The 17,960-nt window shown below is 43.7% G+C and overlaps 2 protein-coding genes across 5 annotated transcripts in view; both read right to left on the bottom strand.

The window, feature by feature from the left end:
• Positions 1-11,327, bottom strand: part of LOC115106934 (putative adenosylhomocysteinase 3) — a 46,616-nt gene extending 35,289 nt beyond the window's left edge. For 2 of the 4 annotated variants that reach the window (XM_029630156.2, XM_029630158.1), the window contains exon 1: positions 10,939-11,326. In XM_029630156.2, coding sequence (XP_029486016.1) covers positions 10,939-11,259 — 321 coding nt within the window. In that variant the 5' untranslated portion in view covers positions 11,260-11,326. Of the gene's footprint in view, positions 1-10,938 lie in introns of all 4 variants that reach the window. The other 2 variants (XM_065008159.1, XM_029630157.1) reach the window with 2 other exon arrangements.
• A 1,019-nt stretch (positions 11,328-12,346) lies between these two features.
• Positions 12,347-17,580, bottom strand: LOC115106936 (transmembrane protein 209). Its single transcript, XM_065008164.1, is given in 14 exon segments — positions 12,347-13,453; positions 13,865-13,938; positions 14,065-14,162; positions 14,249-14,363; positions 14,459-14,556; positions 14,762-14,887; positions 14,980-15,076; positions 15,181-15,252; positions 15,373-15,548; positions 15,989-16,196; positions 16,414-16,640; positions 16,796-16,927; positions 17,069-17,127; positions 17,246-17,580. Coding segments are annotated over 14 exon segments (1,677 nt in total). The 5' UTR covers positions 17,386-17,580; the 3' UTR covers positions 12,347-13,398.
• Positions 17,581-17,960: the final 380 nt, after the last annotated feature.

The raw sequence follows: 17,960 nt of genomic DNA on the forward strand, positions 1-17,960 counted from the left end.
TAAAAATGGCCTTTTTGCAGATTGCCATGTCTCAATTTCATCCCCCTGAAAATATGTCATATTTGTTCTAACAATGATTATGGCTGAACTCAAATGTGCTGGTGGATAAAATACCTGTATTTATGGGAAAGATGTTTGAAAAGGGGTATTTTGTTCTTAACACTACCATTACAATTTACAATATAATTTATGTATTTCATGGAGTTGAACAGGAAGCTCGGCTCAATCCAAGAGCACAACCAATTGATTGCAGCATTAACCCCAAAATGGAGGAGGCGGGTGGTAGCGAGAGGAGGTAGGGAACTGGTCTGTCTGCCCAATATAAAGAATCAAAACTGGAGGAGGAATAAAAATAGCATAAATAGGAAAGTATACCAGTTTCATTTGAGGACCAGGATGTTGACAACTGTGCCATACAGAATGCAAAATAATTGGGAAGAGATTTTTGATGTACCGATTCAATGGTACGGAGTATGAGTTGATGTATAAAATGATGCAAGATTCAAGATTTCATGCTTTTCAGCTAAAATGATTATATAGCATTCTTGCCACCAACAAAACGTTGACCCTAGAAATAGTACTGTTAGGAGATTGAGAGACCGGGTCAATCAAATACTAATACTCTTAGTAAAAGTATTTATCTGTGGGTTCTATAGATTAAAAATTGTACGTTAAACATCACAGCATAGTTGAAAGCTGTGCTAACATTTAGCCTTTTAAAATGAACTTGGATAAGCTAACACAACGTGCCATTGGAACACAGGAGTCATGGTTGCTGATAATGGGCCTCTGTACGCCTATGTAGATATTCCATAAAGAATCTGCCATTTCCAGCTACAATAGTCATTTACAACACTAACTATGTCTACACTGTATTTCTGATCAATTTGATTTTATTTTTTAAAAAAGGGACAACATTTTTTTGCTTTTCTTTCAAAAACAAGGACATTTCTAAGTGACCCCAAACTTTTGAACGGTAGTGTATGTTGCGTAGCAATCCAAAGAGGGTGGGCGGCAGAGATCGGTGGGATGGGCTGAGGGAAGCGGAGGGTTGGGATGTGGAATATGAAGACGCGTGTAGAGAGGAGATGCTGTGCGGGAAATAGAAGTGGTGGTCAAAGATAAGTCCAAATAAAACATGGTAAAAAGTCAGTTTGAATGACACTGAGGGGCAGCGTTTATACAGCTAATGCCGGGTTTGCCGGAGGCTGATGTCGTGCAGGTGTTTGTACACATTCAAATACACGCATACTCAGACACGTAATCGTGCCAGACATGCACTAACACATATACAGTTGGCATTGCTGTTAAGATTTTAGTTGTCCTTGATGACCTTTGTTTGCTGTTGTCTTCTGTCTGTTTATTTTTCCACTTTAGTTAATTTTCTTGGTTGTTGGTGCATGGGGGGGGGGGGGGGGGTTAATTGAATATTTGTTTATTTTTTCTTCTTGGTTTTCTTCTTGGACTGTGGGAGGGGTCAAATGGTTGAGGGACAGCTATTGGGGAACTGGGGGTGTGTGTGTGTGGGGTGGGGGGGTCTTGGAGGGTTCAGGTTCACTTTGTTGGCCTGGTGGGAGATCTGTCAATGTGCCCTTGAGCAGCGCATTGACCCCGGATGCTTCTGTGTGTCGCTCTGAATGGGAGTCTGTTGTGGTGTAGTTGTTGAGCGGCTTCACTGCAAGTATAATTGTGTGTTTCGGATATTCAATCAATTCAGTAATAAAATTAAAAGTTCCAGGAGCTCCCGAAGACCGGCCTGAAGTGAGGAGGTAAAACCCATGAGGATCTTTCCAGCTCAGAGAGCTGACGTGAGCACTACACCAACAGATCTAGTCCCCATCCCCCACATTACAGCTTTGTCCTCCAACCATCCTCCATGTTAATGAACACCGCATCACATGCACAGCTTTCCTTGAAGCCCCACTGGTGCGTGTCTTTCTCAACTGGGCCCTCTCTTATTGACACAGGCCTCGATCTCTGGTTTCTGGGGGTGGCCCTGGCCAAAGACCTTTGCTGGATGTTCAAACTTATTCACAATCTTTAGCCAACAGTTAATGGATAATGTAGGACCAAGCACAAGTGACTTATCTATAAACTCTTTTCCACTGGAATGGCCAGGACAAGGCCTGATTTAGTGTGCAAGACAAAGAGATACTTACTTATGTCTCCAATCCATCCTAGTTTATGACTTTACTGTCAAATGGAGGCCCCCGAGTAGGAGAGGCCCCCGAGTAGGAGAGGCCCCCCGAGTAGGAAAGGCCCCCCGAGTAGGAAAGGCCCCCCGAGTAGGAAATAGGAAAGGCCCCCCCGAGTAGGAAAGGGCCCCCGAGTAGGAAAGGGCCCCCGAGTAGGAAAGGCCCCCCCCCCGAGTAGGAAAGGGCCCCCGAGTAGGAAAGGCCCCCCGAGTAGGAAAGGCCCCTTCGTGCGAAGTAACATCTTAACAGAAAGGTGAAAAAGACAGAAGCAGTCTCTCATGAGGCATGCCATGCGAGTCAGCTTCAAACTTCACACTGTCGTGCTACCAAAGACAGTCCAGTATGACGGGCAGAAACAGCTTCTCCAATAGAAATCCCCAATCACGCTTGTAAGTATTGTCATGGCAATGTTGATGTGAGTGTAGCAAAATGCATGTGCTTCTAGTTCCGACCGTGCAGTAATACCTAACAAGTAATCTAACAATTTCACAACAACTACCTTACACACGTGTAAATTAATTAATAAGAATATGTGTGTAACTGAGTCAGGTTTGTAGGCCTCCTTGCTCGCACACGCTTTTTCAGTTCTCCCGGCAAATTTTCTAAGGGATTGAGGTCAGGGCTTTGTGATGGCCACTCCAATACCTTGACTTTGTTGTCCTTAAGCCATTTTGTCACAACTTTAGAAGTATGCTTGGGGTCATTGTCCATTTGAAAGACCCAATTGCGACCAAGCTTTAACTTCGAAAGGTATAGGCGGCAGCATTTTCACTTTTGGATAAATAGCGTGCCCAACTTCAACTTCCTGCTACTCATGCCAAGAATAGGATATGCATGTTATTAGTAGATTTGGATAGAAAACACTCTGAAGTTTCTAAAACTGTTTGAATCATGTCTGTGAGTATAACAGAACTTAGGTAGCAGGCAAAACCCCGAGGACTAACCGTTCAGATTTATTTTATTTTTTTAGGTCTCTGTCTGTTCACTGAGTTCTCATTAGGAAACGATATTTCTTAGGAACTTGTTTTCACCAGTCTTTGGAATTTGCTTGAGGTTATTCATTTGTGCAATGAAGAAGTACGGCCATTTAGGAACTGCGTAACACTGTTGAGAGTTGCGCAAGACTTGAAAAGTAGCTTGGTTTGTTGTCTTCCTGTATTGAACAGATAGATCAGTCTTCAATTTGATCGACTATTAACATTTAAAAATACCTAAAGTTGTATTACAAAAGTAGTTTGAAATGTTTTGGCAAAGTTTACAGGCAACTGTTGAAATATTTTGTAGTGACGTTGCGCAATTTGGAAACATTTTTTTTCTGGATCAAATGCGGCAAATAAATGGACATGTTGGATATGTATGGACGGAATTAATTGAACAAAAGGACCAATTGTGATGTTTATGGGACATATTGGAGTGCCAACAAAAGAAGCTCGTCAAAGGTAAGGCATGTTTTATATTTTATTTCTGCGTTTTGTGTAGCGCCTGCAGGGTTGAAATATGCTACCCTCTGTTTACTGTTGTGCTATCATCAGATAATAGCTTCCTATGCTTTCGCCGAAAAGCCTTTTTAAAATCTGACATGTCTGGATTCACAACGAGCGTAGCTTTAATTTAGTATCTTACATGTGTGATTTAATGAGTTAGATTTTTATATCAATTTATTTGAATTTGCTGCGCTGCATTTTCCCTGGTTTTTGGCCAAGTGGGACACAAGCGTCCCCTATACCATAAGAAGTTAACTTCCTGACTGATGTCTTGAGATGTTGCTTCAATATATCCACATACTTTTCCTTCCTCACAATGCCATCTATTTTGTGAAGTGCACCAGTCTCTTCTGCAGCAAAGCACCCCCACAACATGATGCTACCACCCCCGTACTTCATGGTTGGGGTGGTGTTCTTCGGCTTGCAAGCCTCCCCCTTTTTCCTCCAAACATAACGATGGTCATTATGGCCAAACAGTTCTATTTTTATTTCATCAGACAAGAGGACATTTCTGCAAAAAGTACGATCTTTGTCCCCATGTGCAGTTACAAACCGTAGTCTGGCTTTTTTGGAGCAGTGGCTTCTTCCTTGCTGGGCGATATAGGACTTGTTTTACTGTGGATATAGATACTTTTGTACCTGTTTACTCCAGCATCTTCACAAAGGTCCTTTGCAGTTGTTCTGGGATTGATTTGCACTTTTCGCACCAAAGTACATTCATCTCTAGGAGACAGAGCGCGTCTCCTTCCTGAGCGGTATGACGGCTGCGTGGTCCCATGGTGTTTATACTTGCATACTATTGTTTGTACAGATGAACGTGGTACCTTCAGGCGTTTGGAAATTGCTCCCAAGGACGAACCAGACAAGTGGAGGTCTAAAATGTATTTTCTGAGGTCTTGGCTGATTTCTTTTGATTTTCCCATGATGTCAAGCAAATAGGCACGGAGTTTGAAGGTAGGCCTTGAAATACATCCACAGGTACACCGCCAATTGACTCAAATGATGTCAATTAGCCTATCAGAAGCTTCTAAAGCCATGACATCATTTTCTGGAATTTTCCGAGCTGTTTAAAGGCACAGTCAACTTAGTGTATGTAAACTTCTGAACCACTGGAAATGTGAATTATAAGTTAAATAATCTCTTTGTAAACAATTGTTGGAAAAATTACTTATGTCATGCAGAAAGTAGATGTCCTAACCGACTTGCAAAAACTATAGTTTGTTAACAAGATATGTGGGGAGTGGTTGAAATACAAGTTTTAACGACTCCAACCTAAAGAGTATGTAAACTTCTGACTTCAACTGTACATGTTTACCTCCAATACCTTGTACCCCTGCACAGGGACTCCGTACTGGTACCCCTGCACAGCGACTCAGTACTGGTACCCCTGCACAGCGACTCAGTACTGGTACCCCTGCACAGCGACTCAGTACTGGTACCCCTGCACAGCGACTCAGTACTGGTACCCCTGCACAGCGACTCAGTACTGGTACCCCTGCACAGCGACTCAGTACTGGTACCCCTGCACAGCGACTCAGTACTGGTACCCCTGCACAGCGACTCAGTACTGGTACCCCTGCACAGCGACTCAGCACTGGTACCCTGTGTATACACCCAACTTATCGATCATTTATTCCTTGTTTTATTATTTTTCTTTCTGCATTGTTGGGAAGAGCCTGTAAGTAAGCATTCCACTGTTATTCTAAACCGGTTGTTTACAAAGCATGTGACAAATCAAATTTGAAGTTGTTTTTGACGAAAATGTAAATGTCAGTGTCACTTTAACGAGGTTGGAGTAATAACATGCTCAACTCCTTGGCTAGGTTGTGCCTTTAGATTAAGAAAATGAACTACTAAAAGGAAGAATTTTACACATCTCTCATTGACTTCTTGCTGCGCGAGCGTTCCCAGAAGTCTCGTGATGTTGCGCCTCTGGGTTTAGAAACTCTGTGCTGCTACATTCTCCCCATCACAGGCCCCAGCTCTCAGGTGATAATCTCAGCAGCGTCACGCTAGGGAATGAAGTCTTCATGGACCCAGAGTAGAACACAGTGGCTGATTGAACACAGGGATCAATGGATCTCCTAGTCCTTGAGCAAGGAGAAAAACAAGAGCCAGACATTCCCATATTACAGCTAAAATAGGCTACAGTACAAATGGTATATAGACCCAGAGTCCTCCTTTATTGTAGGCTACATTTGGGAATAGTGGTCAAATAACTGGGCAATGTCAAAAAAGCAATTGAAGTACTGGAGCCTGCTAGCCTTTTATGTAAGCATAATAAAGCATCTGCCAAGATATCTGCATTTTTATGACACAGGAGTGTTTACCCTGTCGGTTGCTGCCCTTTCAAGGTCATTGTGATAATCCTCCTTCTGGCTACTCCTCCTGAATCCCTAGCGACATCATTGGAGCAGGCTGGGCTCTTCTCGGAGGGACAAAGCACTCAGGCTGTTAATCTGATGGAAGCGACGCTGGTGTCATAGAGCCCGTCTCAGATGAGGAAGGATCCCCGGGGTGGCTGCCAATGACCAGCACTGTCAGGGCCATGCCACGGCAGCCATGCCCAAAACTCATCTTCCTGACAGCAGAGGATAGATGGGCAAAAAGAGCAGGGAAAACACACTTCCCCGTGTATTTATTTATTAGGTAGAGACAGTATTATGTTTCCTTCTCCTACACTTTGGAACAGCAAGAAGCAGTAGGCTACAGGTCGTAATCCACAGGGCTAAAGAGAATCCTCTCCACTCAAACTCTCCCGGAGTAAGGGTCATGCCCCTTTGGATGTTCCAGGTTCAGAGGGTCAAAGGGCTTGACCTAAATCAATACCGAACGTCAGGTAATCAGGTTCCTGAGCCCCCCAAAAAATGATCAGAACATGTCTCCAAGACATTGGACATGCCTTGTTAACGGTGTTCCAACACAATTCAAGGTACCAACTGCCCATAAACCCAGACGCTTTGCATTGAGTTTTCTTTACGAACTCGAACAGAACCATTTTCAATACAGATCTGTCTGCAAGCCATTTAACCTACAGGTCTTGCCCAGCCCACAGTAAGCTCGTGACTCCTGTTAGGACCTCCACTTGAATGAAAATACCTTATGATGCTGGGGGACCTTTTCCTTGGGTCAGAGAGCAGGGCAGCGGGTGACCAGGGAGATTGACCATGTAATCCGTGGCAGTCGTCAGCACCTACCCGTGGCAGTCGTCAGCACCTACCCGTGGCAGTCGTCAGCACCTGTAACTGGGCACTGCTTGTGTGTGTGCATGACGGCGAGGACGGGAACGTTCATTAGCAGCAGTCTTAGCCACACATGGCGCCGAAAGCTGAAACCTACCGCTGCTAATCCATTCTTCCTGGCAGGGGCAGCGTATATTTCCCTGCTCCTTCCAGGAACATCATGATAGGTTGGCAGAGTCCGTTGGGGGGGGGGGGGTTACGCGAATCACTCAGCCGGTCCAAAGGCTAACATCTGCCCACCTAGAGTGGGAGGCAAGCTGCTTAATCCCCCATGTGGTGACATGGTAAGGCATGGATTAGAACCAGCCGCCCATGCCACATACCATCAGCTCTACTGCTGCTCTCCATCTCACTGCCCTTTCTGCACTGAGGGATTCAACAGACGCAGCCTATATAACCATATATAAAAGCACACACATGCATTCAGCCTATAAATAGGCCTAAAACTTTGCATGCACGTTCCTGCTCCAATGCATGGCTACTTAGATGATTGTGAAGCGAGAGGACACAAAACAAGTTTATTGGCCGGTACAAATATGTTTTCCCCTTCCGAAAATGATTTTGATGTTCATGATGCAGTCTAAGTAGCTCACTTCATGTATAAAACATAATACGGAATCTGTGCCATGGCGGATGGCACTAAATATTCACATAAAGGGTATTGCCGGTGGTCCCTTTAAGGACAGGTCACCACAACGAGCCAGATGCCATGCCGCAGCAGCCTCCTCTCCCTGCTGCTCGTAGGGTTCCTGGTCCTGCTGTTCTTATCGGACACAGAAGGCTGATGGACCATCTGTCATAAGCCAGTCCACTTTCCCTCCCTCTCTCGCTCGCTGTGTGACTGCTATTTTCCAGTCCTGTGTTCATAGTCACTGGGTTGGTGGCAGAATAGTGGGAGGGTGTTTTGTCAGATCTGTTGCCTATTTGGGGACAAGGAATTACAGTCGTATGAAAAAGTTTGTCATTCTGTTGATTTGAATACCTTTGACTACTTAGCACTGATGAATTGGAACACACAATTGGTTTGGTGAGCTCATTAAGCCTTGAACTTCATAGAAAAGTGCATCCAATCATGAGAAAAGGTATTTAAGGCCAGTTGCAAGTTGTTGTTCTCTTTGACTCTCCCCTGAAGAGTGGCAACATGGGGGCCTCAAAACAACTCTCAAATGACCTGAAAACAAAGATTGTTCAACATTCTGGTTCAGAGGAAGGCTACAAAAAGCTATCGCAGAGATTTAAGCTGTCAGTGCCCACTGTGAGGAGCATAGTGAGGAAATGGAAGACCACAGGCACAGTTCTTGTTAAGGCCAGAAGTGGCAGGCCAAGTAAAATATCGGAGAGGCAAAGGCGAAGGATGGTGAGAACGGTCAAAAACAGCCCACAGACCACCTCCAAAGACCTACAACATCATCTTGCTGCAGATGGTGTCACTGTGCATCGTTCGACAATTCAGCGCACTTTGCACAAGGAGAAGCTGTATGGGAGAGTGATGCGGAAGAAGCCTTTTCTGCATACACGTCACAAACAGAGTCGCTTGAGGTATGCAAACGCACATTTGGACAAGCCAGCTTCATTTTGGAATAAGGTGCTGTGGACTGATGAAACAAAGATTGAGTTATTTGGTCATAACAAGGGACGTTATACATGGCGGCAAAAGAGCACAGCGTTCCAAGAAAAACACTTGTACCCACAGTAAAATTTGGTGGGGGTTCCATCGTGCTGTGTGGCCAGTGCCGGTACTGGGAATCTCGTTAAAGTTTAGGGTCGCATGGATTCCACTCAATATCAGCAGATTCTTGGGAATAATGTTGAAGAATCAGTCAAAGTTACGCCGGGGCTGGAGATTTCAACAAGACAACGACCCAAAACACTGCTCAAAATCTACCCGGGCATTTATGCAGAGGAACACGTACAATGATCTGGAATGGCCATCCCAGTCCCCAGACCTGAATATCATTGAGAATCTGTGGGATGATTCTGGAATGGCCATCCCAGTCCCCAGACCTGAATATCATTGAGAATCTGTGGGATGATTCTGGAATGGCCATCTCAGTCCCCAGACCTGAATATCATTGAGAATCTGTGGGATGATTCTGGAATGGCCATCCCAGTCCCCAGACCTGAATATCATTGAGAATCTGTGGGATGATTTGAAGTGGGCTGTCGATGCTCGGCAACCATGAAACCTAACTGGAGATGTTTTGTAAGGAGGAATGGTCCAAAATACCTTCATCCAGAATGCAGACACTAATTAGAGGCTATGGGAAGCGTCTAGAGGATGTTATTTTAGCAAAAGGAGGCTCTACTAAATATTGATGTGATTTTTCTATTGGGGTGCCCAAATTTATGCACCCATCTAATTTTGTTTTGATGCATATTGCACATTTTCTGTTAATCCAATAAACCTCATTTCACTACTGAAATATTGTCCATCAGTTATTTGATAGATCAAAATGAAATTGCTGATCCAAACACCCAATTATTTATAAATGGAAATCATGGAAATTGTCAGGGGTGCCCAAACTTTTTCATACGACTGTACATCATTGCTATAAACCAATCTATGCTTTAGGGAGGGTCTGCACAAACATGGACACAAAAGTATGCATATGCTGTAATGTTGTATACCCAGTTATGACCCTACTTTATATCCTGAAGAGAGGACATCATTTAATTGCCACCTGCACATGAACTGCCTTACACAAGATTGATTTGAACACCTTTGATTAATAGCTTTATGACAGTGAGCACAGGCCATAAATCCTAAACAACCATTTATGGTGAGACTTCTTAGGCCTAGTCGACACCAGTCTTTTCAAGGAACTACTTATCAGAGAAGTTCTACTTTTCCTTGAACCTTGATCCCCATTATTCTCTTCAGATCAGAACTTTCCATGAGGCTGACGAGATAAGATTAATTGACGAGTGAGCTGAGAGCTTTGCCAACCTCGTCCTGAGGGAGAGGTGTTGATACAGAACACACACAGGCCTAAATCTTCTGGTGATGTATAGCCACAGGAGAGCCTAGCAGAGTAAGCCTGAATGATGGAAACTCCCTTAAGTAGTCTATGTGATCCTATTGCCAGGCTGAACGAGACAAGAAATAGGTGACAAAGGTGTGACAGACCCGTCAGAGGAGTCTGCTACTGTTGTGGTGAGGTTAAACTGGAGCGGTGGCAAAATAAGTCATTGATAAAGTGATGTAGCCTAGCTACCCACCAGAACGCTGCTTCCTTCCTGATCACACACACCACTGCTGTGCTCTACAGCTGAGCACCCCATGCAAATTCAGATCATCTCACAACAGCATTTAAAATCACTTCTTCCAACAGTCTTGGTTGAATGCATTTGACTACCATGACCACGATTTGACTGATGCTATTTTAGTTGTATTGTCATGGTCGTAAATGTGTGTCAAATGTCAATGAGCTACAATAGGGTTACAAAAACCAACATTTTGATGAACATGTGTGGACATCACATTATTACGTCGTCAGGACAAAATTGTGACATGGCGTGAGTGAGACTTGAAACCCGTTAACAAAACCATCACCAGGTAGAATGCAGATGCCATAAAAGTTCAATCTGGACCAGCTACTTTGTTCACAGCTTCATTGCTAGTTTAGCTACACGTAGTTGTTCCAACATCGGCATCTCACAGCGCCACGACAGCGCATCGTTAACGTTAAATTATAGTTAGTGGGTAAGTTTAGACAGCAATTTGCTAGGGTCTGTGGCTGCGCCCATGAACACAATATCCTTTAAAATATGTTGCCGTTGCTTGCTGATACGATTTTATTTTAAAAAACGACTTGTCTGACTAGCGAACAAGACTAGTCAGGTAACAGCAAAAGTGCTTTTTATTACTCGCTTAAAGCTACAGCCATCGTCACACAATGCCAGGTTTCTAGCTTGCTGGCTAGCTAGTTAGCATTGCAAACAAAACACAAACCTCGCATCTGCCTGGAGCAGAATACCACAATAAAATACCAACATCCCATTTACGTTCGCCCTCACCTTTTTCAATCTTGGGGCCTCTGCCACCGTACCGTCGCGATTTACGAAAGCTTCTCCACCGTTTTGTTGGGGATCTGTCCGTTTCATCGCGGACGCCTGCGGCATCTTAGTGTTCGGGGTGAGAAAACCAGGACTCGTGTCCCCGGTTTTTACCATCGGCTCCATCGTTGGGGTAGTAGCCGAAGTAGCTTTTGGTTCGTTTTCAACCATCCCTTTGTCATCTGCCTTTGGTGTCAGAGGCGATTCGGGTGTAAATTCTTTGCAGGGGACGTCTTTTAATTCGACCTCGGCCATTTTCGTTGCCAAAACCTGGACTGACATCGCTGCTATTTCGCGAAGTCCTTTTCCCAACACATAACAAGGCGACGGATTGTGAGCGGCGGAGTACTGATTAAAAGCAAGGCATTGTGGTCTTCGTCGTTTTCAAGACTCTCAATAAACATTTAGTGGAAATATTAAAATGATCAATGCCAGACAAGCACTATTAATGATACTATCAAAATAAAAAATAAAAGAAATAGACTAGCTACATAAAATGACTTTAACCCCGAGCCTTATCAAATAATTTGACAGAAAACACTACAGAACTACATCTCCCAGTAAGTATTACATTTTCAAATGCATTATGGTAGATTACGTTTGTATTTAACGGGAACTATACAGTGCAGTACTTAAACAGTTACTTATGTGAGGGATGACATTTTACATTTGATTCAAGTCTTGTATCCAAACCACATTGACGACTGGGGAAAAAAACAGTATGATCATTCATAAAGACATTTGAAGATGTCTCACGTGTATTCCTCTAAGCAAGAATACAAAGTAAACGCACCAGTGACAAAATATTATTTTAATGTATTTAACCTTTATTTTAACTATTTACAATGATGCTGTATTCTGATATGAACGCAATGCAAATGTTTGTAAATTGAAGCCTTTCAAGTTCTGCATCGCATTGTACAATGCCATCTGAAAAATATTAATATTTCATTAGTGGAACACTTGGAAATGGTTGCTTACATCCTTTCATTTGACAACCCCCTCTGCACATCTGTATATAGCCATATTGCTAATTTAATGTGTGGCTTATAATTCTTTAACTTTAGTTTATTTTGTGAATATTTTCTTAACTGCATTATTGGTTAATGCTTACAAGCACGCGTTTCACGGTTACAACGGTAACACCTGGTGTGTTCGGCACATGAGACATATACAATTTGATTTGACATTTCATGAGGTCAATCTAGAGAAAATGGGTTCTGGGAGCAAATAAATACTGCCACCATGGGGTGGGTTCTGGTAATGTAGAGCTCTGCACCTAAATCTAGTCACATTGATAACAAAGTAAGGACTAAAGAGTAACTAATAAAAATATATGGAAACATAAATGTTTTCAACCACAGACAGATGAACTCATTCAATTATGTTTATTTCCATGTCTCAATTGAAAACCACATCAGTATAAACAATTCAAATTTGATTGAATGAGGGGGGTTGGAGTGCATTGGAGTTGCCCCATGAGCCCATACAAGTCCATGCAGCCTGTTACCATCTTTGAATTAGCTTCTTTTTTTTTCTTTTTTTATCAAAATAAATGACATTCTCACAACCTATCATAAAAAGACACCTCTTTGACCACTATACATCATAATTCTCCAAGTAAAGTCTTTGGTAATAAAAATAACAGCAATTTACTTGGAACCTTCCATAATATTGACATTCTAAAAAGGCATACCATGTGCATGGCTTTGTATCTATCAAGCATTTGAACCATAGAACAAACGTCTAGTTAGAATAGATATAATATGCATGCCAATGCAAGTAACTGCAGCCCTGGTAAACAAAGCCATGCATTCGTACGCAGGTAACTTTCTACCACTCCAAACCCTGTCATTCATCAAAAAAGGAAGAACTCAAGCATCCTAACTGCAATATTCAAGCTCTCTCAAACAATTCATACAAAAAGAAAAACTCACTGACATACATTCAAGCCAGGAGGGTTCAACCCAATGGTATACTATTTACAAGGACACTATCCTGATACATTCACAGAATATTTCAAATAAAGCAAGTAAATTGTGGATGTCTCGGGTTAAAATACAGTACTGTTGTTTTTGATGCAACATAATATCAAACTAAGTCATGGTCTTTGTAATAATTTGATTTAAAAATGTCACAAATGACAATAGCTACTTTCAAGTGAAAAATGTGGTCTGCTGTTTCTCAGAAAAATGACTCAACAAATGTACAACAAAATGTTACTCTCATAAGTGCTTCCTTATGAACCTAGATCTGAGGACAGTTATGGTAACTAACATCTACAGAATATTGTTGTTATCAGAAGCTACGATGTATTGTTTCACAAACAAACCTTGAGGTGACAAAATATTTGAGGAAGTATTTGCCCTCTAACATCCTCTGTGACACTGCTGTGAAATGCTCAAGAAGGGAGAGATTGCATCAGTCCCCAAATATCCACAGGATGTTCACGCCTGAAAGGCCCAGATTTACTCTCCTGTAAAAAGACAGACGAGTACAACTTATGTGCAATAAACACAAATGTTTTACATAGAGATTGATTGCCAATGTGGTCTTGACAAGTTTTACTTTATTAAAGTGGCATATTATCACAAAGAGCTGATTACAGTGCCCATCTGGAGTCAGTGATGGCACCCTGGCCTGGGAAGTTTAAATGCAGATTTTTATTTTATTTCACTTGGCAAGTCAGTTAAGAACAAATTATTATTTACAATTACGGCCTAGGAACAGTTGGTTAACTGCCTTGTTCAGGGGCAGAACGACAGATTTCTACCGTGTCAGCTCGGGGATTCGATCTAGCAACTTTTCGGTTACTGGTCCAACACTCATCACTAGGCTACCTGCCACCCAATGTTAGTTATACAGTGGAATAATTGGGAGTACTCACCCCAGCATCCCAGACTCCTTGGTTTTGATGACGAAGAGGAACATGAGAACTGTGTGGAACAGGTTGTTCCTTCCCTGGGAGCACAATCAGAGGGGACTCGAATGAATGGAGCACATGTGGTTTTTAACAGATACATCTCACTCACTGAGCCATGTCCAAAAAGGCCATCGGGACAAAAGAGGCAGAGATTTGGTTCTTACCTTGGGCAGGCTGTAGACATGGCCCTGGTAGATAAGTTGGTAGTGCGGGGGATTGGTACTACTTTGGTGAACGCAGAAGAGGTTTTCATTCGTCACGTCTACTTAAGAAACAAGAACAGGGTATCAGTAAAGAATAGAAGAAGAACCATGTCCATTCTGTGTGTGTTGTGCTGCTCGGCCTTACCAGGTTTGTCTGGCGTCTGGGTGAAGTGCTGCGAGGTGAAGGTCTTTCCATCGGGGTACTTGGGGTGAGGCGGGAGGCGGGAGTCCAGGTATGTGCACAGCACATGCATGAGGATCTAATAGAGAAAACACAACACGTATTTGAAATTCAACCATGTAGTAGATGACTACTTTTTTTTGGTCGAGACTAGGGGAGATGCATGAGACTCACAGCACAGTCTGAAGGAAGGTCTGTGTCCCACTTCCTGGCTTTGAGATCCCCGCCCCTGTTCCAGCGGAAAGAACTCATGCAGCCACTATGGGCCAGCTCTGACAAGGGGAAACAAACAGTGTCAATGATATGTCAATATCTGCTTTCATCAAGTCTTCTGACCTTGGACTCAAATCTCTCTAGAATCTTAGCTGCTTTGGCTCTAATGTATTGGACCCTCAGTTGTGGACACATATAGTATATGACAGGAATATAGCACAGTCAATAAGCAAGGAGTCAAAACGTAACCTCTCATAGGCCTACCTTTGATCCTCTCCACTAGATACTCTTGATTAGGGGTGATGTCCAGGTACTGCACAATAGCAGGCATGGTGGGGATGACCGAAGCCTTCAAAACAGCAGCCTGTTTTAGACTGGCTATACTGGCTTCTGTTGAATAGGGCGACAGACTGGGTAAGTATAACTGGGTCGGCGTAAACTACATTTCCCATTTTGCCCCATTGCATATGGGCAGTAAATACCTCCAATCTGGAGCTCAGAGCAGCCCATTCTCCTTAGCTGGCCATTTACTGAGTCCATCTCCTTCACAAGTGGCACTAGAATGGTGTCATTTATCCACTGAAAGAAAGAGAAACTACACGCGTATCAACCACTTTTTCACACTACATTTCAGATTTTACCAGAGCTTCAATGTTACTTCTAAGCTTGTTATATTGTCTTACATTTCTGAGCTTGGCCGTCCAGCTGTCTATGCTGTCCACCACGAGACGACTGGTTGTGATTCTGGCCCAAACCTGCAGATCAAAAAGAACGGTTACAGGAGAATGTGTATTCATGCTTGGAAAACCAATTCCCCTCTGGTATAATAAAGAATAGTTATTTTATTGATGAATCGATTGATTGATCCCTCGAACCTCCTCTGCAGCCTGTTTGGAGCCCAGGTCTGTCTCGTCCTTGCTGGCTGAGGGGGCCTGGGAACGGCAGGCCGGCTGGTACTGGAACTTCCGCAGACTCTGGGCGTAATCCCCCACCGAGCGGCTATAGTTCCAGAACGTCGGGCTGTGGGAGGGTGACACAGACTCTGGGCTCCCTGAGAAACAGTCAAAGGATGCATACAGGATATTACAATAATGCTCTTCACAGTTGAGACAAAAGCTCAGTTGGAGTTCATTATAATTTGTTATCCTTTTTTTTCTACTATGTTATTGACTTGTTAATTGTTTACTCCATGTGTAACTCTGTGTTGTCTGTTCACACTGCTATGCTTTATCTTGGCCAGGTCGCAGTTGCAAATGAGAACTTGTTCTCAACTAGCCTACCTGGTTAAATAAAGGTGAAAAAAAAAAAAAAAAAAAAAAAAAAAAAACTTTATTTAACCAAGAAAGTCACATTGGGATTGACAGCTCTTCATCAAGCGAGCTATGGTCAGTTAATATATATATTTTTTTTATCTAGAAGAGTTTCACTAGTAGTACTGCATAGTGAAAATGGTAATAAGGCCAGGCCTAAGCTACATCGTCAGACTCTTACCTAACTGACTGCGGTGGCTCTTCTCCTCCTCGGTGCGGAGGAACCTGTCCAGGGTCTTCAGGGACTCCATGTAGTCCTCCTTGCCCCCGGGGGAGTTGAACACGGAGGGAGAGGTGCGGTAGCGTGCCCTCAGGCTGGTGCCATCCACTGGGCCAATGCTGCTGGGGTAGGATGAGGGGGCTGAAGTTCAACTGAAATCAACAGAAAGCTGTTACAAATGGGAAAGCATCTCCCTGAATTCATGCCAGTAGATTTCAGACATGACAAGGAAAACCAAAAAGTGATAGCCACAACACAGGAAACGTGAAAGGATAATGGTAGCTAAATAGTGCCTTGGTTACAGTACCAGATTAATTGACAGACACCCAACACAAATGCATCAGATTGATAGCTAGATAATAAAGAGCATTGAGAGTCTGACAGACCTTCCCAAAGGCCAGGGAGGGGGAGAAGTGTCCCCCGCCGCCCGGGGTGGACGGGCTGCTCAATAGGGGGCTGTATCCGGGAACACAGCTGGGGGAGAACTTGGGGCTGGTGCTGGCCGGCCTGGAGGGACTGAAACTGAGCACACTCTGACCCTGGAGGGGTGACGACTGAGCCGGGGCTTGAGCCTCCTGCTTTTCTTGCTTCAGCGGGGGTGATGCCTGGATACCTGAGTAGAGATGAAGACAAACATAGTATTCATTGATTTGGGCAGTTTAAAAAGACAAACGTACAAGAGGGATAGACTACATTTGGGGTTCATAGAATATACATCAAAACACGTACAACACGGTCACCTTAACCACTCTGCAGCCAATGACTCACCTGAGTTTCTGAGGCCAAGAAGGCGGTGCTGTTCAGGAGTAACAGCGATGGTAGAGGGGGCCATGGTGTACTTGAAGTACTTCCAGAAGTCAAACAGGGCGTTGAGGCTGAAGACTGAGGCGAAGGCCAGCTCTGTGGGAAAGGAAAAGGAAGGAGAGATAATATGAATGACAAGTTATTGCTCATCTGTAACCAGTGTGCATCAGTGCCACACCTGGGCATTCCCTCCCAAAACAATGTTTAACTTCTTTCCACAGCAACCAGAGCACTCACCTATGTACCAGATAGGCCAGTAAGAGATGCTAAAGTACAGTCTCAGCAGTTTCCCTGACCTGAGAGGACAATGTACATATTACTGTGAGAGGCATTGGCACCACTTGCTTCTAGTTAGGCATCTGCAACAGGCTACTAATCATGCGAGTCAGCCATTGACAAGAAAACACAACCTACATCTCTGTGTAGATCATGCCAGCTAGCGACACATTGAGGACTGCCCAGGCGAGGACCACCTGGCGCGCCTGCTCCTCCCTCCTCATCCTCATCGTCCTGTCGATGAGAGTAGACATGCTCTCCTGTTTCATCGGAGACATGTCCACATAGTGTTATCACACTGTCGGCTGCTTAATTCAGACAGAAGGGTTAACTAGTTTCTAAATAAACCAGTGTGTCTGACACTCGACATTCCGACCCCACCTTTACACTTTCTTGCACTGAGCGGCAATGGGGTCGGAACGCAATCATGGTTAGTTTCATTAAGACACCGTGGCGCCGGCAAAAGATATGGGTCGGAAAACTTACCTTAATGCAGGGATAGGATATGCCACTGTTCACCAAATTGGACCTTTATCCACACTGCTCCACCGAGAAGATTTAAATACTATTTTCGTCCTCAGGCTAGTTGGCAGTAGCCATTATGGAATGGCACATGTTGAACATCAAAAGGAGCTAATTGCCTGACACTACAATTCCAAAATGGCTTCGATCGATTGCTGCGGCTGCTGCTAGCTGGCATGAAGCCAATAAAACGAGCAGTGGTTCAATCTTCTCAATGTATCATTGTGGGTAATAGTACAATTTGGAGTACAGTGTCACTGGCATATCCCATCCCTTCATCGAGGTACGTTTTCCGACAAATATCTCACGCCGGCTCAAAGGTGTCTTAATG

Source organism: Oncorhynchus nerka, linkage group LG23, assembly GCF_034236695.1.
Source record: "Oncorhynchus nerka isolate Pitt River linkage group LG23, Oner_Uvic_2.0, whole genome shotgun sequence".
NCBI lineage: Eukaryota > Metazoa > Chordata > Actinopteri > Salmoniformes > Salmonidae > Oncorhynchus > Oncorhynchus nerka.